We start from the raw sequence: 22,191 nt of genomic DNA, 5'->3' as shown, positions 1-22,191 counted from the left end.
TGACAAGGCATTATTCGCTCTGAAGATTTCAGCTCAACAATTATAAGGGCGCAGGATTTCGCATAATTTTCTATATAGTCTCTCGTAAAAGTCATATATTCGCAATACTGTAGGAAAGACTCGTCTTCAGAAACAGATTACAGTAGCTGAAATTTACTCTCTCGGCTTTTGAATGAGGACCACTGGACCCTGATAAATATGTCGGGCACGGGTGTAGTAGAGCACGGCAGACAAACTCATGAGTCCTACAAAGAGTACACACGCCCAGTTAAAGTTTTCCGCGGTGAGATGATAGCTGTTGGGCCAGAAGCTCCAGAAAAAAGACCAACAAGCGTAGACAAGGGCAGTAATGTTGACGGGCAACCCCCACCGACCAAGTGACCAGCGCGAGTGTGGGAGTGGCTCGCCGCGAAGACGTCTGAAAGCGACGCAGCCGAGACAAATAACGTAAGTCGCCATGAGTGCCACGGTGGATAGAGAGAGCATAGCGTTGAAGGCGACCGTGGATCCAATGTTGATGAGTGAAAGAACCATGCTGAAGAGGCAGGTGAAAGTGACGGCGTTGACAGGAACATGCCATGTGGGGTGGACCTAGGGAAATATTAGATCTCAAGATCAGACAAAGAGAACATACCAGGACTTACACTGCCAAGCCACTTGGAAAACGGAAGGCCGTTGTCACGGGCAAATGCAAACGTCTGTCTTGACGTGGACGCCAGGCTCGAAATGGTGACCATGATGAGCAGAATGAGCACCACAATGGTCAGACCCGTCGCACCGCGGACGCTGCCCGTCGACTCCCGGAACACATACATGAATGGAAACCCCGTTTTATCCTTCAACGCCTCCTCGACATTGCCGATTGAAAAGAGGTACGTCAGCAGCAGGCCAAAGGTAAACGGCACATTGAGCAAAAAGGACCAGACCATGGCGCGGGGTACAATAATGCCCGCGTCCTCAATCTCCTCGGACATGTGGGCGACCGAGTCGGACCCCAGCACGACAAACATGGTCGAGACCTGGCCGACCATGACGGCGAGCGAGACCGACGGCCACCCGGCCCCGTTATCGGTGAAGCCAGTAAAGACGTCGACGGCGGCCTGCTTGGGCGCCAGCACCAGCAGCGTGACGATGACGGGGAAAAAGGCAAAGAGGTGAATGGTCACAAAGAGACCCTCGGCGAGCGGCAGGTGCTTGGCGCCAAAGACGTTGAAGAGGGATATGGCGAACACTGAGGCCATGACGAGCAGCGTGCCCTGCCACCGCGCGGGGCTGTAGCTCATGTTGTTGAGCGTTATCAGGCCCTGGATGATGGAGCCGATGAGAAAGGCGTCGAGCGCGACAATAGACTGCCATGACACGGCGGAAAGCCATCCTGGCACAAGTCAGCTCTTTATTTAGCAATGAAAGCCGTTGTTTCAGAGATGACGGCGCTGGGGACACACGTACCGGATAGGTAGCTCAGGAGCTTCTGGTGCTGTCGAGGCGCAAACTCGGACACCCAGTGGTACTGGCCCCCGGCGGTCGGGGCCATGGACGCCATCTCGGCGAGGGAGAGGACGATGAAGAACTGCCCGGTGTAAGCCCAGCAGAGGGACCAGAACAGGCCGGGCATGCCGCCGGCTGTGAGGCCCTGTGTGTTGGATCTAAAAGGGAGCAAGCGAACGTGTTAGTGTGGTAGCAGAGGAAGGAAGGACATGATAAAGAACTTGCGTTAGGAGAATCTCCCAGGTGCCCATGACACAGGTTGTGAAGCCAATGGTGGATAGGAGGCGGAAGTTTCTCTACACCAGAAAACGCAAGTTAGCGGCCACACTCTGCAAGATGTGACGGGAGAGGGAGGACAACGCACGCGAAACTGCTGCTTCTTGCCCATGCGCTGCATGTCCAGACGATCATTGCTGGTGAAGCCCTCCTGCAGCTCCTTGTTGAGAGCCTCGTTCCACGCCGCGCTGGCGTCCGGCCCGGCGGCAGCATCCACGGCCTCGGGCTGGGACTCGGCGTCGGGGGCCGTCGCGGGACCTGCTGGTTTCTCCATATGTCGTCGCAGGCCAAAGTTGGCTCCTTGAAGCGTGAAATTGTTACAAGCGTGATTCTACACACTCTCCGGAACACACGCTTTCAGCGCGACGGCTGCAAAATTGGGTATATCGCACAGAAGAACAGACACGACCGTTGCAGCATTCTCTCTCTCCCTTTGGGGTGGGGAAAGGGCTGGTCTCGAGGTAGTACAAGCGAGGACGATTAATAGTAGGGAATAGAAGGATGGTCTTGGCAGACGTCTCCTCCACTGGCACGAGGTAATTGGACAGTAGTCCAGCCTCTCTCTATTCCAGTAGGTGGACAATGAATTGGTCTGCCAGAGCAGAGAACGGATAAGAGAGAGAGCCAAGAGCGCGCAGGGTTGTTAACTTACCAGCAGATCGGGTCCCTCCCTCGCACAGACGGTGGCGCTCTGGGGGCGGTCCAAGTGCCGGTGGGCTTGACCACCAAAGACGATGCGTTGGAGGCTAGCCAGAGGAGGGAGGGGTTACAACCGAGCATGAACTTTTCATGTGTTCTGCAAAGATAATCCGCTAGAACTATGCCGTCCTGTTCATCCCATCCACGATCCATGGAGTGGTTGGGACCTCGCCTCCCTGGCGATGGTTTGTGCCGCACTGTGAATCCCTGTGCGGGTAATAGCTTTTGTGTGGAGGCAATATCTGGGCTTGAAATTGCGCCGCCCTTGATGTTCCCTTCGTGTCTCTGCGGCGACGCGACGGAGCACACTCTGCGCAAAAATGCTCCGCCTAATCCACCACCCAGTCGTTCTTCAAAAGTTCAAAGACTAACGAATATGTTACCTTTCCCTGGTCCGTTTTTTTTCTTTCATCTTCTGCGCAAGGATGGGTTACATTGAGGACAACGCACTGCATGCGTCATGGGGCAGCGAGGCCAGCCGTGATTAATTACCGAGACAGGCTCGCGCCTTTGCGATCCGAGTTTCTTTGACGGACTTGGCAATTGGTCATCCAGCGCACCACAAGACTTCGATGCTGGACCACACTTGACAACGATTCTCTCTTTGAGGGAAGGTTTGCGAAAACATTACAGGTAAAACCACAAAAGTGTCCACGGCGCTGGTTCTCCATTCCGGAGATGCTCCCGCTGCTCTGTGGGTTTTGTGAGTGGAGAGACGCCGCTCAATACAAGGCCGGGGGGTGGGCGCTATTATCAAATTGAAACTGAAATTTCACCTAGTTATACCTTTGTCTGTCTGCAATCCCACGCGAAAAGAACGACTAGAAATTTCTGCGCCCACGACCCCGACGCCGGGAGTTCAACGATTGGGGGCCAAGAAAGAAAGGAACAAGACCGAAACCTAATAGATCATGACAAGAGAATGGAGAGACAGAGGGAGGTCCCCGTCTTGGCTGTCTTCATCGGCCCTTTCTACTCCTTGTCCACCAGAAAAGCGGCCCGGCTCCCGCCTAGGGCAGAAGCAAGCCGCGCGAGATCAATGTGGCTTTTTTTGCGCCATGATTTGAAAAAGAGGCTTTCGCACGGCTACTGCTCGCAACGGCCGCAGCTAAATAATATCCTTCAGCGATGCCCTCTTGCCGTCGCAGATGTCGAAACTCCTGCTCTGTATCTGAGGAAAGCCTGAGTAATCTCGGCACATCACCCTTTTTAGTCTGTGCTGTAATCTGCGTCTTGTCTAATTAGTGCTGTTTCTTTTTGTCATGGCGCTGCTTGTTTTCACACACACACACACACTCTCTCTCTCTCTCCAACGCCGGCGCAGCGGGGGGTTAAAGAATGCAACCTTTCATAAACCTTTTTTCCGGGGCCAACTAATAAGTGCTTCGGCGCTGGGACTGCTGCTAATTGTTTCTTGCTCTCCGGCGTATTCCTTCATCTTCTGCAAACTCTTCTCCATATCTTTCCCCTCCCTAACTAGCCCTTGTCCGCAAGGCTGTACTTTTCGGAGCCCGGCACGCTCCATATCTGCATCTGTCCACCCTTCTTCCTCCCCTCTTCTTCACACACTCTTTCTCTCTCGTTTCTCTCTCGTTTCTCTCTCGTGCGCCTCTCGGAGCAGCTCTCTTGCGCGCGTGGCCATCAGCAGTCATGGCTGAGAGATAGCCGCTCAATCTCCCCCGTTGCGCGCCTCGCCGATCCGGCGCTCTTCTTATTCTACAGTCGGCTGGGTCTCCTGTTCATACATGGCCAGCGCGGGCGTCGACGACCACATGGTCGTTGGTCCCGACGACCACAGAGCGTACATTGTCATCACCGCCATTGTCGGGCTCATTTGGAGCGTCCTTGTCCTGTGCATCCGCATCTTTATCCGCACCCGGCTCACCGGACCCTTGGGCTTGGACGACGCTGCCGCCACCATCGCTACTGTATGTGCACCACTACTAGCCATTTCACATGACTGAGGGCTGCCGGTCGGTCACTAACACGTGTGGCCATGTCTAGTTTATCGGTGCGTGTCAGACTGCGACCGTACTCTACGCCGTCCGCGAGGGCGTAGGCATCCGTTACAACGATGCCTACCATGATAGTGTGGACTCGGGGCTCAAGGTAGGCGGACAAATGCTCCCATACTCAAGGATGCGAACGACGCTGACTTCCAAGCAGGCGTACTACGCCAGCACAATCATGTACATCTTGGCGCTCTGCCCGGCAAAGGCGTCCATGTCGCTGTTGATATCTAGAGTCAGCCGACAGGCTGCCGACAAGCATCTACTGGCAACACGCGTTGTCACGGCTGTAATTCTTGTCTGGGGCGTAGCCTCTGTGTTCATTGTCGCATTTCAATGCGGAAGCACACGGCCATGGGACTTGACTGCTGGGCACTGTACAGGCGTGGTGCGATTCCAAGACTTTTTTTTACGACCGCATCCATCGACTAACAGTCTCGTCCGTGTAGTTCCCACGCTGGCTCGTCATTGAAACCGTCAGCCTCCTCATCGAGCTCCTCATCTCCGCGCTCGCCTTCACGCTCGTTCTAGGCCTCGATCTGGCCTTTCAGACCAAGTTCATCGTCGTCATGGCTTTTTCCGCGCAGCTTCTCGTCGCCATCCCCGTCGGTTATCGGCTCGTCTTCCTGCGCGACGCCATCCGCAACCACCGCGCCCCCATCATGTTCACCCTGGCCGACACCACCATCGTGACGCAGGTCGTCATGCACTTTTCCATCATGGCGGCTACGTTCCCCTGCTTCCGCCAGTTCCTGCAGGCCTTCAACAACGACTTTGGCGCGACGACCAAGATGGTCAAGGGTGCCGAGGACGACCGCTCGGGGGATCGCAGCCAGGGCGGCCGCCATAGCAGCAGCAACAACAACAGCTATGCCATGTCGGTGCTACGGTCGCGGGCCGACGGCGGCAGCGCCCAAACGACGCGGCTGCGCGACCACGAGTCCGATACAGAGGTGGAGGACGTGCTGCTGCCCCTGGCGCCGTACCGAGACGGCGTGCTGACACCGGCGGATGACGGCCGAAGCCTGCAGAGCATGGCCAGCGACCGCGCAATGATTAAGAACAAGCAAAAGAGAGCGTGATGTACAGAATCTCGCATTAGTACTGATATGACATCATACCCCGATTTCTATTGGCCAGGTGACCTAGGATCAGCTCAAGCTTGCTTTATGGACTTTGGCGCACATCTGCATTTAAGAAAGGTGTGGCTCAGCGCAGTGGTCAAAGGTTTAAACTGAAACGACTGTTGTTTTCTTCTATATAATGACTAGTTAACCAATCTTGGCCAGAACTATATAGAAACCTGCTGTCTTTGACAGCAGCGTCCCCTTCATGGACTTTGACCAGAAAACGAGCGTGCTCAAGTAACATTGCCATAGGGGCTGCAGTGTGAGAACTGCTTGACGTCTATATTCGTGACAGGCTCAGGTCGGCATTACCGCTGCGCTTCTAGTTGCAGTTGCCACGAGGAGGCGACGTCTTGCCCGAGATGTTGTCCAGATCCGGGCCGGGCTTGGGGAAGAGCACGTCGGCGCCCTCGACCGTCGAGCAGCCGTTGCCGACATTGGCAACCATCATGTTGGGGCGCGAGCTGAAGGGGTCCGAGGGGCTGCGGGCAGAGACACCCTCGTCGGCGGCAGCGGCGCCGCGGGCCTTGATGGTGACGTGGGCGCAGTTCATGTACATCTCGCGGTTGCCGATGTTGTTGAACCAGGACCAGGCAAAGATGGCCTCGCCGGCGGGCGTGTCGTTGGGCAGCTGGAAGGGCCAGGTACTCTTGAGCGGGCAGCCGCCGACGTACGAGTGGACGACACGGAACGTGCGCCCGCCGTCGTACGACAGCGAGACCTGGCAGCTGCCGCCGTTGTGCGTGGCGCTGCCCTCGACGCTGAAGCTGTAGCTGCCGCCGGCCTGCCACGTCGCGACGGAGCGGCCCTGCGGCGTGTTGAGCAGGCTCTGGTAGCCCTTGCAGGGGAAGTTGGCGCCGCTGGCGTCGAGGGGGCTGTTCATGTTGTAGTCGACGTCGGTCGTGTACGGGTTGTGCTTGGAACGGAACGGCGCCGGGTTCGTCATCTGCATGTGCGCGGCCGTCAGGGAGACGAGGCCTAGCACGGCGGGCAGGGAGAGAGAGGGAAGCTGCATGGTGGCGATTTGACTCGGGCTTGCGAGAAGAAGTGAGTTGGCGGCGGTGGTATAAGTGAGTTGGGGGGGGGGGGGGCTGTAGTGGTTGTTCGTACTACAGAACTCGAGGCGATGAAGCAAACAATCAGGTGGGATGTAGATGCCCTTTATGTAGATGTTACCGTCTACCAGAGACGTTGCACGCTACGGACCAGTTGATTTCTGCAACAGCATCGGAGACAGCACGGCGCGTCGACCGTGGCATCGCGCAAGCTTGGTTCGGAACTAACTTTCACTAAGGGCTTACACGCCCTCCGGTCGGCCTAGGCATGTGTGACGATATCAAAAGAAAAATGGCACCGTTCATGTCAAAAGGGAAGATAGGTCTACAATGTAACCCTCACGAGCCGTCAACCTTGCAATGAGAAGCTACCCCAGTGTTGGCGAAACGACGCCGCACGTCAGCTACATGGGGGATGCGACCCGAGACTACTCAATCGGGAAGCTACTTTTCCCCCCTGCTCCCGGGGAAATGGGGCTCAGGGGATGCTTGACTTGTCAATGCCCAAGTCTACGGTCCAAAAAGGGTAGAAAAGACTTGAGATGACAGCCATGAATGGTAACGAGCCCTGCCCGCTGTGGAGCGAGTTGTGTGTTTCGCCAAGGTAGGCTAACTGAACAAGCGGCCGTCGCTCTATCTGCAACCATCCACATACGGAAAAGCCACATTTGCCGCCTTTGGCCGGAACCCCCCCAGTCCGACAGATATAGATTGGAAAGGGTGCTTGTCAAAGGAGAAAAGCTCCGCTCGTAACGTTAACTCGACAGGGCCCCCAACCAAGATCGTCCAACTGGCGGCTTATCGACAGAGAAAATTAAGTGTGGCGGTTGGCCGTCCCGGTCGTCCCCCACGAAAAACGAAAGAGGAATGCCGCTACTCGCCGATGCCCCGTGGCTTACATGCATGCACGCTCTCTGTCTCTCATATTGCATGACCAAGCCATAGCCCGTCATGTCCCCCGCACTTTTGGGCGCAATTTGCATACATACCTTTCCAGTTTGCTTATATGCCACGTGCATGTTACACGCTTCTTCCCCACGCCGCCACTACCCCAAGTGCCGAACTGGGCAATCTCTGTGCTCTTGTCCATGTGCTGCCAAGACCCTAGCTCAGCACCTTGTTCCTGGCACGGCAAGGGGGTCGTTGCGCTGCATGAGGAACCATCCGCTCAATTTGGGACAAAGTTGCAGTTGCCTCATTGGGGCAAGGACAAAGGTAACCACGGGAATGCCGCTTCGTGAGAGCTGAGCGCTAGATTATATTATAAATTGCCCAAACCGGGTCGTTGCTGAAACTGCTGTAATCTGATTGGACGGCGACCAAACCACGCGACCTGAAAATATATTAAAGACATACATCATCAGCAATCGGACAACAGCGAGATTCTCTTCAGAGTAAGAGCAGTTCATGCTACGTATCACCAAAGCAGAGGCGCCCAAGGACTTGGCTGTCGAGGTGTCATGTGTTAGTGGGACAGTCGGTGAAAATGTCCTCGCCACGCAGCAGTTAATTGCTTCCCATGACATGCTCGATTTTTTCTTTTTACAAAAGTCTTGAGCAACGTGAATTGCGTTGCATAAATGCCGTCATGTCTTTGAGTTTCGTATCGTCGTAAGATGACCAGATTGCTGATATATACAGAGCGCCAACTTCTCTTCACTAGATGCGCTTAAGTCTTGCCGTGTTGGACATGTCGTCAGCATTGAGATAGTCAACGCCGAGAGCCGCCAGGGACTCCCACATGTATTCGCCAGGCAGGTTCCCTGTCACAGGTATATTAGTACGCCATTCGTCCCGCCACGTACATCTCGCATCACTTACAGTAGCGGACCTTAAGTCCGGCAGCGTGCGCAGCGTCCACCTGAGACTTGACCTTGGCTTTCTGCGCATCGGAAAATGCACCCGCGCTGCTCGGGTTGCCAATCGCATTCTTAAAGTCGGCCGAGGCATAGTACGAGTTGAGCTTGGTGTACTTGGACTCGAGGTTGTCGACCTTGGCATCATAAAACACATCTCGGTTCGGTACGCCATCACCCGAGCTGATGCGATCAAACGGCGCATTGCCACTAGCAACGACTGTAACGGCACGCTGAGAAAATTTGCCGTCGACGACGCGGCTCAGGTAGTTGCCATCGCGGAGAGGCTGCAGAGCAGCAACGACGGCATCCAGCGTCTTGGTGTCAGATGTCTTGAAGTCAATCATGAGAACAATCTTCTGGTCGGGACGGGCCTTGTAGATGCCGTTTTCACCGGGGGAGCCGCCGTTGTTGTGGTCGAGAATGGCACGGAGGGGCTCGGTGTACTGAACACGCAGAGTTCGGCCCGGGGTCGGGAAAACGTGGCCAATGATGACATCTCCGCCGGACAGGAAGACATCAGCCTCAATGGCAATGCAACCGGCGCTGAAGGCGGAAAATACGGGAACATCGCGGTCGTAATCGTTGTGGCTGTGGCAAGCAACAGGTTTGATGTTGCTGAGTGAATCAAAGGGCCATGGGTTTAGGGGAGGCCCGGCACCTTTGTTGGCGCTTTGGGCAGAAATTGCTGAACCCTCAAAAATCTTATTTACAGCATCTTCCTTGGGAGGTGTCTCGTAGCCAAGGGCGTGGTAAGAAATGCCATTGGGGCCGACTTGCCAAGTACCGCCCTTGGTGTCCTTGTTGTCGGCGCCAGAGCATTTGCCGCCGTCTGCGCTGAGGGCATTGAGAAACTTGACACAGTCGTTCTCTATCATTATGTTAATGAACCTGTGGAATGCGCAAACGTGCAAGCATTGGAATTGCATACTGGAGATAGTGTGGTCGGAAGTGATCTTGTTGTGAACCTCGACTGAAGGTGGCGTTTGTGAGTGAGGTGGTCGTGGCTGTACCGGAGCCAATACGTCGATACTTACAGTTTACAAAGCCCTGGAGGCCATACTCTGAAGGGGTTTTACCGCCATTGAGAAAGACCTCTGTGGACAGTGAAAGGTAACCGTTGGGCTTGACCGTCTTCCCATTGGCAGCAGAGCAAAAGCCCTGCACGGCAGAGGAAAAGCCCCGTCGTTTATCGGTGCCTTGGCCAATTGTGACGTCGTCCCTCGGCATCCAAGCTGAGCCGCAGCTGGAAATGCCATCGGTAGTTTTGGCTTCTGCCGGCGCGGCGCTGGCGAGTGGAAGCTATCGGAGAAACTGTTAGCCGCAGGCTGCAAATCAGGCTGGCAGACAGCGAATTGGGGGCGCAAGTGCTGCATTCGTTACACGAGCGATCGTACCAAGGCTGCGGCCGTGGCCAGGGTAAGACTTGTAAGCTGCATCGCTGAAAGCTTGGGTGGTGATGACCAAGAACTTCTCGACTCTGGCCTCACTTGATAAATGCGCACAAGATGATGATGATGATGATGATGATGATGCAGGAACAAAAGAATGAGCGAGCAAAAGGCCCGTGGCCTCTGCAGGTCGTAAGCACTTGGCCTGCAACTAGGGAGGAGAAAGGTGCGCAGGGTCGTAGAGACGCCAATCTCACACACTGCCAATTACCGAAGATCAGTATGATGAGGGCCGTGGGCGGGGGGCGGCGCCAAGCAAAATAGGCCATTTCTACTTCGTACCCAGCCTGTAACTAGTGCACATGGCAATAACCAGGTCTGTCGCGGCTTTTGGCTTCCTGCAAATGTTGTGGCCAAGCTGACCGGCCGTGCGAGCACGTGGCGGACTTGGACACATGTTAAAACGGTCGACCCATTCGCCCTGGTCTTCAGGTGTGCCAAAGCATATGCACGAATTTGATCGTTTTAAGATGAGCTGGTCTCCACTGCATAGTCCGTCAACTGCGGCAGAGAACTCTATCCATACACTTTATCTCACGGCGAGATCGAGGAACTGGCGCCATAGTCACTGTTCTTGGGCGGTTCCAGGGGGGTGTTGCTAGTGGCGGCCGTCTTAACTTAGTTTCGGATATGTCTGCTGTCGTTGCTTCGTGCCTTGGAGACTTTGGCCCGTCTTTGTTTTGATTCAATATGTGTTCGCGTTGATTGAATGGCACGACGCTAGTCTTTCCGAGATTCGAGTTTGCGTGCGATTCTGTAATGCATCGAGACTCTGTGACTGCGGCGACATAATGGCAGAGCCACAGCTCCGTTACCAGTTCCCGTTCGGCTGCGCTAGCATGCGAAAGTTCGTCGCAGCTGGCTCACTTTTAGCATCACGTCGGTTTCCGTGCGGACCGCATCTGTTCGGCTACAGTTATAATTGACACTCCGCCCTGAGAATTGCGAACACTTGGCTGTAGGGCATGATGGTATCTGACTACCCGGCAGGACTGACTGTGGCACAACAGTGCCAGCTTGTCGTCCACCGCAACTGCTTGGGATGCAACGCCGCAAGGCAAAGACGGCGAAGATGAGCTTATATATGAAACTCAATTGCGATATATTTTGCGCAAGTTGACGGTGGAGAAGTGATTATACGGCTTCGAGTACGATTCTTAGCTCCGAGTTGGGTAGAGGATTCCAAAAGGGTCGGGCGAAATGACCATCGAGTGATTGATGAGCTATGCAAGATTGTGGATGCGAGTAGGGCGAGCCAGCGTGCCGCTGCTCGTATCTTGGTAGCTGGCCCTGGAGCTATGAGTAGCGCTGGCAGACGAGGCCACGAGAAGTACAAATGGAGATGGAGGGTCGACTTGTGCTGCTAGGTCTTTTTGGCGCACACTCCATATTAGCGCGCTCTGTGCTCGGCTGTCTCGAGGGAGTAAGGAGTAGCTCACTTGGCTGTGGCTTAGTTAGAAGCTGGTGATGCAGAATTGTACACGACGGCTACTGGTGAAGAATGGAGAAGATGGCCGTGCAATCGAGCATGACGAGTGTTGCGGACAGTGGGCAAACGGGTACGTGGGTAGGCAAGCAACGCAAGGTAGTTGCCACTAGGCACGCTAACTAGCTGAGGGCCGGGCTGCTGCAAAATTAGGTAAGGAAAACGGGGGGAGCGCTAGCCTTGTCGGTAGTTAGTTGCCAATTCCCGGGCAGCCGGGCTATCCAGGGCCCCGGAAGAGAGGACGAGGACCAATTTGGCATTCTTCGAGTGATTTCCGATTTGAATACTTTTTTGTACAGCGGCCCTCGCGGATTTACAACAGGTCTGCCTGCTGCCGTTACAGGTACTCCTCGGCAAATAGCACAGGCACAGGCACAGGCTCACACGCAGGCAGCTGCCTGATACGGGACCCCGTTCTAGATGGCTTCTTCCCCAGCTTCAGCCACATTTCTCCCGCCTGCATGAACCCCTCCAAAGCCGTCCAAAACCGCATTGCCATCCCGGACACGCTGTCGGAGCTGAACAAGCCTACAGCCTTCTTTCTCAGCACCGTTCGCCTCGTCCTGCCACCATCCACACCATCCACTGCCAAACGTCTTTCTGCCAGCCTTTTCTCAACCTCCATCCGCACTCGTTTGCTGCAAGCACCGCCAGACCCGTGTGCTCCAGCGCCCACCCTTGCTCGTGCTCCGTCATCCGCTCCTCTGTGCGCCCACAAGCCGTCGTTGATCGTTCCGTATCTGTGCCTTTGTCTTGCCCACAATATCCGTCTGCATGATAAGGCTGAGGGGCGGCATTCCACTGATTTGCAGTTTGCGCGGGGAGTCACTGTCTGAGAGCATGCACCCGTTCGACGCTCACCCGGCCTCACCTCCCGCGCCCCTCCGACAACAGCATCGCCACTTGCACACTGATCGTTCGTTTGCATAACAAAATGTCCAATCACCAAAATGCTTTGATTCCCAGTCCTCCCAGCTCCAGCAGCCCCGACTCCAATCCCAATGAAGAGACCCGCCCTCGACGCAAGCGCTGGGCCCCCAAAGTCAAGACCGGCTGCGTCACATGCCGGTCGGTCACCTGCCCCCGGGATCCTGGCCGTTTCCATGCTAACAACTCATTGCAGTGTTCGCCGTGTCAAATGCGATGAAACGAAGCCGCATTGTAAGCGCTGCACAGCCTATGGCTATGTTTGCGATGGCTATGTGACGCCCACAACTTCTGTCCAGGAAAACCGCTTGAGTCGCAGAGCCGCCGCCATTTTGGATCCTCTGGAGACTGTTCTGGAAAGACGGGTGGTACCTCCAGAGTGGGATTTTATGGAGGCTTGTCGATTTTGTACGCGCCGTCTCTGACCCTTCATCGTAATCTCTGGCTGATCAGTCAACTACTACAGATATTGAGGCCATCTTGCCTATACGGCAGCGCGAGCTCGACTTTGATACTCCCCTCAATCTCTCTACTCGCTACCGCCCAGCATTTCTTCTCGCCATGACAGCACAACGCATCAACTTGATAGGCAATGCCACCAATGCGCTACCGCACCCTTCACATATGACTTCCATTGGGCCTCTATGGAGCAAGCTCCACTCCTATATGGTGCACAACATTAAGGATATAAACACATGCCTCGAAAGTGATGCTCCATACTACAAGGTGCTGGCTCTGTTGCGCATTACCGACGTGCTCGCCGTCGAACTTACCCTGCTTGGCACCGCGTGGCGGGCTCACAGCTCAGGGTTTCTGGCCCTTCTCGACACCTGCAACAAGTCTGATACCGTGCTGCCCCCATCGCCAGTCTTGGGGACTGTCACACAGTTCCAGATTATGTAAGATATTTCCTGATCATGGCTCAGTATTGCAAAACCAGCATGGAACTAAGTTGAACTGACTGGTGGTGCTGCAGCACGGCTGCGATCGCCAACACGACAAGTCCGGCCTCCGACCAAATTTTAGAGCTTGACAGGTTTACCCCAGACGAATTAGCCACCTACTATTCTTTCCAGCTATATGGGGAGCTGCCCTGCCCGACAGAGCTCTTCCTAGAAATGCTACGTATCACAAAGCTGCGTCGACTGGCAATTACCGGAGTCAGCTACTGCGACGCCATCGCCCCTGCTCTGGATGGCATATTGATGCGCACCGAGGCCTTCGTCCCTGAAATATGGGAAGAGCCTTATGGTGTACCTGAGCAGCCCGAATTTGTGCTGATGGCGCGGGTGTTCAGGTGTTCGATTGCGCTTTACGCCAACTTGTCGCTGCCACCGCCACCGGCACAGTCGACGCCCGAGGCCTCAAGATCATGGGCCATGCGCAGAATTGCACTACTAGAGGAGTTGATACAGCTTATGCGCGAGTCACTCGCTATATTGCAGTCCAAGGCCGCACTGAGCTGGCCGGTGGCCGTTGCGGGTGTGGCCGTCGCAGACGGGTCCGATGAGGACAAGGAGCTTGTCCTATCGACCTTTAAGAACGGCGATGGGACTCCAACTGACACTTTCTATGTCCCCAAACATTATATAGACAAGCTACTCACATTTTGGGCGTCGGGCAAGCTTGGCTGGGAGGACTGCTGGAATGAGCCGTTTCCGCCGATGGCATAGCGTGCCAAAGTGTTGCTGGACATGACTTGTGCTTTGGACGATGCGATGCACATATTTCTCATTGTTGCGACCGCTCTCGTCACTTCCAGTCCTTTCTTAGGTCTTTTTCCTTTCTTTTCTTTTTTTTCTTTTTCGAAATAACCATAAGCCTTGTCTGGAGCTGTCGGCCAGGCTCTTCTGCTCTCTTTCTGCACGTGCCATGCGTGATGGCTGCGGGCGCCTTTTACACCCGAATACAGAAAATGATTACCTACTCACATGATCATTATGCCGCCCCGTGTTTTAGATGCATAGTGCAGGGCGAGGGCTATAGGTGAAGATGATGAGCCACCTGCTCAGCTCTGCTGCAGGCTGCAAATCAGGAAGCTCCGTAGCGGCGCGCGTGAAGGTAACTAAGTTAATTAACGACCGCCCCTGAAGGACCAGACGGGACTAACGCAAGCAAGCTTCGAAGCAAAACCCCGCCAAACGGCCCCGCCCAACTATCGATGTTTGACCTTCAACAAAAATCCCCCGGTCGCCACAGGACAGTTTTGCATTCTTGGCATCACAGATCTGCTTCGCGATACTGCCGCTGCACTTTGCAACCCTCCGCGACCAGATTTGACTTGCTGTCTTCGAATTGCTTCTGCGCATTGTTTTTAAAACCTTTTCAGGGAATATGTGAAGCGGGTTTGCAGACACCTGTCTGCGGCCGAAATTGAACAAAGGACCGGAAGAAAGGATGTTGCTGTACACCAAGCGGGCGCTGCCCAAGGCTCCCAAGAAGCGCTCGCGAGCAGGTAAGTGTTGGTCATTATTTAATGGCGTAAGTTTGGTCTTGTTCTCATCTAACGCTGTTGCTTCGCTTTGACAGGCTGTGAGTTTTGGTAAGTCGCATTCATGAAAACCCCGTTCTTGGCGCATTCGCTGACAATCGGCCAATAGTAGAGTCAAAGTAAGCAGCAACATAATAGGCATAGCTTTGCTGCAATACTGACCATTTTTCTGTTTGCAGAAGAAGAAGTGCGATGAACGTCGTCCCGTCTGCGCGCGGTGTGAGGAGGCAGGCCAACAGTGCGTCTACGGACCACTCAGGCCGCGTCAGCGGAGGAGTGCCGCGCAGATCGAGGCCGACTCAGCCAGTGCCGAGGTTTCTGTTAATTCAACGCTTCCCACGCAGCAGACTGGTGCCGTATGTACGGGCTTCCCTCAGCCAGCGTCTGAAGACGGCTGGCCGGGCGCCGTTGGCGATGGCGACGACGAGTTCGCAACGGGGATGGATGATGAATTGTGCGGCGTTCTTGGTCTCGATATGGTCCCGCTACCCAATGCCCCGGTGTTGCCCAATGCCGCCGTGACATGGTCGCCAACACATCGCCACGCGGGCGCCTTTTATGCCACGCCGCACCTGGAGCTCAACATGCCACTCTTTTCCGAGTTTACGACGATCAAAGGCCGCCGGGGGCTGCTGGACCACTTCTCCAACGTGCTATCGCACCTCATCGTGCTGCGCGAGGACGAGAGCAACCCATTCCAGCAGCTGGTGCTGCCCATGTCGCGGCAGAGCCCCGCGGTGGCGAGCGCCATCTACGCGCTATCGAGCGCACATCTCGAGTTTAGGGGCGTGGCGGGCGTCGTCGAAAAGAGAAGTATCGAGTTTCACTCGGAGGCAGCGCGCAACCTGGCCAACTTGATTGAGAGAGGCGCGCAGGGGAACCAGAATGAGCTACTGGCGGCCGTCATACTGCTCATATACTACGAGGTGGTGAGTCTACAGAACTATTGGGGCGTTGTGTGGAGGGAAGTGTTAATTGTTTTGTAGCTGGTGCATCGCGAGCGTTCTCAAATCGTCAACGGTCATCTCAAAGGAGCGATGGCTATCCTGAACAGTGTCCCCGCAGTGCCAGATCCAACAAGAGCTTTGAACTGTGGCACCGCGACGACAGATCCTACAAGAGCGTTTCTCGAGCGCGTAAGTTCTTTGCCACCATGCCGATAGACTCACCCCCTGACAGCGACAGGCATTTCGGTTTTACGATGTGATTGCGGCACTCTCTTTTCGGACACCGACTCTTTCTGCTGCACCTGAACCTGATTCCTTTGGCCATTTCCTTCCCGTCGACAGCAGAGGCGCCTCACAGCCCGCCGGCAGTGCTGACGCTCTACTCGGCATGGCAACGTCGCTGTGGCCGGTCGTGCACCAGCTATCCAACCTCGGCGCGCTCAAAGACCAGGTTGTGCGGGCGGAATCCTGCGGGCAGATGGTCAAGGCCGAGGAGCTACGCGTTGAGCTGGAGACGACGGCATCGGCGATTGAAATGTCACTGATGGAATGGGAGCCTGAGTCGTCCTCGGACCAAGCCGCCAACACGTCTGGTCCGCTGCACGGCATCTTGCACAATGCGCGGGCGTACCGTCACTCGGCGCTGGTGCACCTGCACCGCAGCATCTACGGCGCGCGGCGCGAGCACCCGACGGTGCAAGAGCACACACATGCCAGCCTGGAGTTTTGCGTCGGGACGGTCGAGAGCCCGGGCCCGATGGGCGCCCTGCTGTGGCCGCTGTTTGTGGCGGCGTGCGAGGCGCAGACGCCGGCGGACCGGACCATGGCGACGACGGCGTTTGAGGGCATTGGGCGGCACCAGGGCATGGCCAACATTGAGCAGTCGTGGCAGATTGTGCAGGAGGTCTGGCGGCGGGCGGACGACGGTGCAAGGGCCAGGGCAGGGGCAGCGGAGGAGGAGGACGGTGGCATGGCGGCGCTGGGGGCTGGGCTGCAGAACAGCAGCTTGGGGCCTATGAGGGGACCGGACTTTGGAGAGGAAGATTTGTGGCGGCAGGTGTGTAGAGATTTGGGATTGGCGGTGGTGTTTGGGTGAGGACAAGCAATGAAGGGCATCTACGACGGCTGGATAGACCGATGCGGTGCACAGTTTACGCATTGAATATATATGGACCGAGTATATTGTTTGGCTACATCAACTGGCTGTATAAGCCGATTTGCTATATTTGACCGTGTTGTTGTGTTTTAGAGGTTGTCAAGTGGTGAAGAGACGCTTATTGAGGTGTCGCGCGCTTAAACCATCAAGGCAGCTGTACGTGGCGTTGGCGGGCAGGATGCCGACGGTAAAGCAAACGAGCAGAGAAGGTCAGCCACACTAAGAAAAAACATGACAGACGGTGAGAATATCCGAACATGGTGGTTAGAAAAAGAAAAGGTGCAGTCAAGCTGGCTTGTACGACGGATCAGCAGTGGACGCACATGTGGGCATGTGTGCGCGTCCATGTGTCGCAAAGAATGATGCGGGGGAAAATATGAAGACTGTAGCATTCATTCTAGAAGATTGAACACATTTCAGAAGACGACAGTCATCGTGACGGGATAGGGTTTGAGCTGCCGATGCGGAGGTAGTGAGCTAGCCTGGGCGTGGTGTCTGGACGAGAATGCGTTGGGCTTGCGATCGGTTGTACATGACGGGCGGCGGGACAGGACGCATATTGCGACGGCGACAGTGGGAAATTTATACCTTTCAGGTCAAGCTCTCCAATACGCATGCGCAATTACTGCATTGTGAGACGGTGCATCTTGTGTGTGGTACATGATTCGTCTCATTTGATGTAGTTAGCTATCGCTGGCAGGCCAAGTCCTGCGAACAAGCCATCGCCCATGCCGCGGCCCGCCGAAGCTAATAATTTAGTAAACGACGACGACGAGCCAAAGGAAGAAAGAAAAACAGGCCACGAGCAAGCCACAAAACAGCCAGGCACCACTGGCGACGAGCGGGAAGAGAGCGCCAACCAAGGCGAGGAAAGGAAGAAAAAGAGGGGAAGAAGAGATTCCGTGCTCCGCGAACGGTCCGTCTCCAGGGATATCCATTTTGTAGTTACCCTTTCCCTTGCATCCAAACTGGCGACACCCGCCCGCCCTTGTTTTTGTTCTTCGTCCGCCAACCCGTTCCATTCTGTCCCTGTTGGAACAAAGGGACTGTTCTTGTTCCTTGGCTCGCCACCATCACCGCACCGCACCCGCCGCCCGCCGCCGCTCGGCTCAAGGTGGGCTTTTCCAACCTCCCCCCCCCCCCCCCGTCATCCTTGATTCGGGGGTTTGTGCCGCCGAGCTAGCTATACTCGTACCTACCTAGGTAGGTACCTAGCTTTTATTAGGCCTGACACCTCGTCCCGTCCCAGAAACCATAACCCACCCGCCGCCACCACCACCAACACCGCCTGGGACAGAAAAAAAAAACACAAGACGTCACATAACGATTATACAATCGATACGGCCCAAAATTCGAGTGTGACGCTTCAAACCTCTGTACGGCTCTTTTCTATAGCATCACTTCTTTTTGCATTCCTCCTGCGTCGCCTGCCCCCCACAAATTCTCGATCGTGCCGCTCGCCCGCCTTCTCCAGCTGACAACTGCGAGGAGCGCCACTCGCTGCGTGACGACCGCTTCGCCAAACGGAACAGCCGCCCAGCTAGCTAGCCTCTTCCTCTGATCATCCACCTCACGATCTTTCGTCCCTTCCCACACCCGAGCCATGCAGACCATCTTCTTGCAAGAAGCAGCTCTCTAATCCTACATCCTTTTTCGCAGCCGCGTCTTTTGAGGTTTTTGCTCGACTTCTGACCGCACACGACTTGCCACGAGCTACCAACAACACCGCCGCCAACGCATCGTGACACCCCCATACCCACCCGCTCCCTTGCCACGAACGACCGGCCCTCCTTCTCTGCCCCTCGCTCTGCAATCACCATTAACTCGTCGCCCGCATCCGCTCGCATAGCCATGGTCAAGCCATGAATGTGACCTTTGGCAAGTCGGACTCTTCCGCCGCCGCCCCGAAGCAGATTCGCTTCGTCCACAACCAAGGCCAGCCGCCCTCCAAGCGCCGCAGGATCAACGCCGCGTATGTCTTTTATTTCTCCTTTGATCTGGGTGACTGTGTGCAGAGCCTCAAACAGAGACAAAGCTTGCTGACATGTAATCCGACGCCCGCAGATGCCTCACATGTAGACGCCGCAAAACGCGCTGCGACGGCGAACGCCCGACATGCTCGACTTGCTCCAAAAACGGCCACAAGTGCCTGGGTTACCCCGAAGAGACGAAGCGCGACGGCCCCGACGCCGGCGACCAGCCCGCCGACGACCACGAGCATGAAACAGCGGCCGTGGCGTCTTCCTCGACCGCTCATCACTCTCGTCCTGATCCCCCAGCCGGCGCCGAACCCGGGCGGCCCTACCAGAAAACGGACCGCGATGCCGGCGACCGCGACAGCACCACCCTCGCCCACGTCGACGCAAGATCTCGTCAATCCCCGGCCCAGCAACACTTGACCGCGCCCCCTCATGCCACGACTATCATGGCCACGCCTCCCTCCCTCGCCCAGGCCACGCCGACGGGCCTCGAGCCCTCGCCGTCGATAACTTCAAGTCATCCGCCGCCGACGGCCTCGACAGACGATCTGGCCGACTCACCGACGGCTCTCCGTCGCGCGCAGAATGCCAGCAACCGCATACCCTACTTTCGCTACTTTGGCCCCACTGCCATCGTCCCTGGCTTCAAGCAAATGGTCGTTTCGGTGCGTGATCGTCGACTGTCCGCCTCGGGCGGCGGCTCCCATCCCGGCACGTCGCCTCTGTCCACCAACAGCGCCGTCTTTGCCGCCAGCTCGGCCGGCAACAGCGATGCCCTCGACGACTTGCCCTTGTACGACCCCAGCGCCCCCGGACCCGTCCATCCCCTGCTCATCCACCTCGTCGAAATATTCTTTACGCATGTCGGCTGCAACTTCCCGTTCCTGAAGAAGGAAAAGGCCCTCCGCCATATCCGCGAGAAGAGGGTCGAGCCCATCCTTGTCGACTCGATATGCGCGCTGGCCGCCCGGTTCTCCGACTCGCCCTCGCTCACCGGCGGCAACGACAAGATGCCCCGGACGGAGCGCGGCCACGTGTTTGCGCAGCGCGCTAAGCAGGCCACCGTCGACACCTTTGCCTGCCCCAGCGTCGAGGCCGTCCAAGCCTGTCTTCTCATGGCCTACGAGGGCTTCGGCGCCAACCAGGACAGCGCTCTGTGGATGTACCTTGGTCTGGCCATTCGCATGGCGCTGGACCTGGGCCTGCAGAAGCGCGTCGGCATCAAATACCAGGGCGAAAAGGATCCCTGGAACACGCAGCAGCGCAGTCGCGGGACCAACGACTCGGAGAGCCCAGAGGACCGTCGCCGCGACGATGGAGACCTCAGCGAGACGGGGCAGCGGGAGCTAGAGCAAGAGCGCATCGACACGTTCTGGGCCGTCTTTGTCCTAGACCGCATCATCTCATCCGGCACAGGTCGTCCCGTCACGCTACGCGACGATGACTTTGAGCTGCCATTTCCCGAAGCCAGCAACGATCCCAACACGGGCTGGCCAACGCTGTTCCCCGTGCTCGTGCAAATCGTGCACCTCTACGGCCGCGTGTCTGACGTGCTCAACAACATCCACCACGTCGAGGACCTGACACAGGACCGCTGGAGCAAGCTCAACGAGATGGAGCGCCAGCTCACGCGGCTGTACAAGAACTGGGGCCACCGTCTGCAGTTCAACGTCAACAACTTCAAGCACTACCTCCGGGACGGCCAGGGCAACATCTTCATCCTGCTGCACCTCTGGTTCCACGCGCTCTTCATCAACCTGCACCAGCCCACGGTGCTCATGGCCTTTGGCGAGCTGCGGAGTGAGCTCCAGCTGCTGCCCGACAGCCGCGAGCTGAGCATGAGCAGCGCCAAGACCATCTGCGACATTCTCTCCTTTGCGGACCTCATCGACCCCAAGAGCTTCATCGGCAACCCGTTTACCAGCCAGCCAATCTACATTGCCGCCGGTGCGTTTCTTATGGAGTCGAGCGCCAACGCCTCCGAGGGCCCCTCGCGTGAACCGTCTCCGCCGCCGTCTGCGGCAGACCGAAAAAGTGCTGCTGCTTCCGCCGCCACCGCCGCCCGTGGCCGATCATCCCGCCACTCGCTGCTCGCCTCGGCCGCCACGCAAAACTATCAGCGCTGTTACAACTCCCTGCAGGAGATTAACGGCTACTGGGGCGGCATCAAATATATCTTGACGGCGCTGGATCAAAAGTCCAAGGGCACGCGCGATGTCGAGACGTATACGACGGAAGAGTACGAGAGCACCAAGTCGCTCATGCTGCCGCCGCCGCTACAGGCCAGCATTGGCGACCAGCTCAGCCGCCTTAACAACCAGGGCTCGCCGATCCCACCTGGCGCGTTTGCATGGAGCTTCTCCGGCACGGCCAACTCGCCCAACTCCAACTTTACGGCCATGTACCAGGCCGTCCACAGCAGCGGCGGGGGTCTCCAAATCACTGGTGGCCCCTCTCGGGCACCGTCATCCGCGTCCAGACCGCCGCCGCCGGCAGTCTCGCGCGAGGAGGGCAGCACGCCTCCCGGCAACATGATTTACGATCCGATCCGCCCGACGCAGACGAGCACCATGTTCCCACCGGCGGTCCCGCAGCCAAACCTCTCTGCACTGCGGCACTCACCTCATCAAGGCGGCGGCAGCAGACTGGCGCCCAACGGTCTGCGCTTCGACGGCGGCATCAACGACGAGAGCAAGATTTTCGCACCGCCGCACCCGACATACACGCCCACGAGCCAGCACTCGAACCCGTACGAGACAGCCGCCGTACCCGGCGGGTACAGCGTCTCGCCGCCCGCCGCCGCCGCAGTCGACGGCAGCCGGTCGTCAAGCAACATGTACAGCAGCATGACGCAGCAGCAGCACCAGCAATTTGGCACGTGGGGCGGCGGGCCGATGATGGGCCAGATGGACGGCATCACGTTTAACAGCCAGGACATCAACGTCGAGGAGCTCGGCCTGCAGCAGGACCTGATGAACGGCTCGTGGCTGGACCTGACGACGGACATGCTGGGCTTGTTTGAGAGCCCAGAGATGCATAACCACGGAAGCTAACAGGACGATCTTTGACTTTTGTTTTCTTTTTTTTTTTTTTTTTTTTTTTCTTCTCCTTGGCATTGCAAAGCAGCAAGCGATGTATATTTGGACTCTTATTATTATTTTTTTCTTTCTTGGTTTCTCTGTCATTGGTGTTGGAAGCGAAAGCGTAAAGGGATATATATATGGCCATTTTCACATCATGTCAC

At 56.4% G+C, this 22,191-nt stretch overlaps 7 protein-coding genes across 7 annotated transcripts; 4 read left to right on the top strand and 3 right to left on the bottom strand.

The window, feature by feature from the left end:
• Nucleotides 1–153: 153 nt before the first annotated feature.
• On the bottom strand, nt 154–2,038 carry LMH87_003261 (uncharacterized protein; the record flags this gene model as incomplete). The annotated part of the gene is made up of 5 exons (XM_056203957.1): nt 154–591; nt 645–1,375; nt 1,450–1,646; nt 1,714–1,784; nt 1,853–2,038. The coding sequence occupies 5 exons, from the start codon at nt 2,036–2,038 to the stop codon at nt 154–156; spliced, it is 1,623 nt and encodes a 540-aa protein (XP_056048047.1).
• A 2,170-nt stretch (nt 2,039–4,208) lies between these two features.
• Nucleotides 4,209–5,554, top strand: LMH87_003260 (uncharacterized protein; the record flags this gene model as incomplete). Its single annotated transcript, XM_056203946.1, has 4 exons — nt 4,209–4,391; nt 4,468–4,572; nt 4,630–4,860; nt 4,922–5,554. 4 exons carry the CDS (start codon nt 4,209–4,211, stop codon nt 5,552–5,554), a joined length of 1,152 nt encoding a protein of 383 aa, XP_056048046.1.
• Nucleotides 5,555–5,921: 367 nt separating this feature from the next.
• Nucleotides 5,922–6,858, bottom strand: LMH87_003259 (uncharacterized protein; the record flags this gene model as incomplete). Its single annotated transcript, XM_056203935.1, has 3 exons — nt 5,922–6,633; nt 6,710–6,716; nt 6,783–6,858. The coding sequence occupies 3 exons, from the start codon at nt 6,856–6,858 to the stop codon at nt 5,922–5,924; spliced, it is 795 nt and encodes a 264-aa protein (XP_056048045.1).
• A 1,455-nt stretch (nt 6,859–8,313) lies between these two features.
• LMH87_003258 (uncharacterized protein) lies at nt 8,314–10,265 on the bottom strand (the record flags this gene model as incomplete). The annotated part of the gene is made up of 6 exons (XM_056203923.1): nt 8,314–8,417; nt 8,476–9,381; nt 9,442–9,483; nt 9,548–9,812; nt 9,908–10,161; nt 10,244–10,265. The coding sequence occupies 6 exons, from the start codon at nt 10,263–10,265 to the stop codon at nt 8,314–8,316; spliced, it is 1,593 nt and encodes a 530-aa protein (XP_056048044.1).
• Nucleotides 10,266–12,381: 2,116 nt separating this feature from the next.
• LMH87_003257 (uncharacterized protein) lies at nt 12,382–14,047 on the top strand (the record flags this gene model as incomplete). Its single annotated transcript, XM_056203912.1, has 4 exons — nt 12,382–12,515; nt 12,571–12,782; nt 12,841–13,273; nt 13,351–14,047. 4 exons carry the CDS (start codon nt 12,382–12,384, stop codon nt 14,045–14,047), a joined length of 1,476 nt encoding a protein of 491 aa, XP_056048043.1.
• Nucleotides 14,048–15,305: 1,258 nt separating this feature from the next.
• Nucleotides 15,306–16,908, top strand: LMH87_003256 (uncharacterized protein; the record flags this gene model as incomplete). Its single annotated transcript, XM_056203901.1, has 3 exons — nt 15,306–15,794; nt 15,852–16,001; nt 16,051–16,908. The coding sequence occupies 3 exons, from the start codon at nt 15,306–15,308 to the stop codon at nt 16,906–16,908; spliced, it is 1,497 nt and encodes a 498-aa protein (XP_056048042.1).
• Nucleotides 16,909–18,830: 1,922 nt separating this feature from the next.
• LMH87_003255 (uncharacterized protein) lies at nt 18,831–22,000 on the top strand (the record flags this gene model as incomplete). The annotated part of the gene is made up of 2 exons (XM_056203890.1): nt 18,831–18,940; nt 19,033–22,000. 2 exons carry the CDS (start codon nt 18,831–18,833, stop codon nt 21,998–22,000), a joined length of 3,078 nt encoding a protein of 1,025 aa, XP_056048041.1.
• Nucleotides 22,001–22,191: the final 191 nt, after the last annotated feature.

Source organism: Akanthomyces muscarius, chromosome 2 (genome assembly GCF_028009165.1).
Source record: "Akanthomyces muscarius strain Ve6 chromosome 2, whole genome shotgun sequence".
Taxonomy (NCBI): domain Eukaryota; kingdom Fungi; phylum Ascomycota; class Sordariomycetes; order Hypocreales; family Cordycipitaceae; genus Akanthomyces; species Akanthomyces muscarius.
This window is presented reverse-complemented; position numbering and strand designations above follow the sequence as displayed.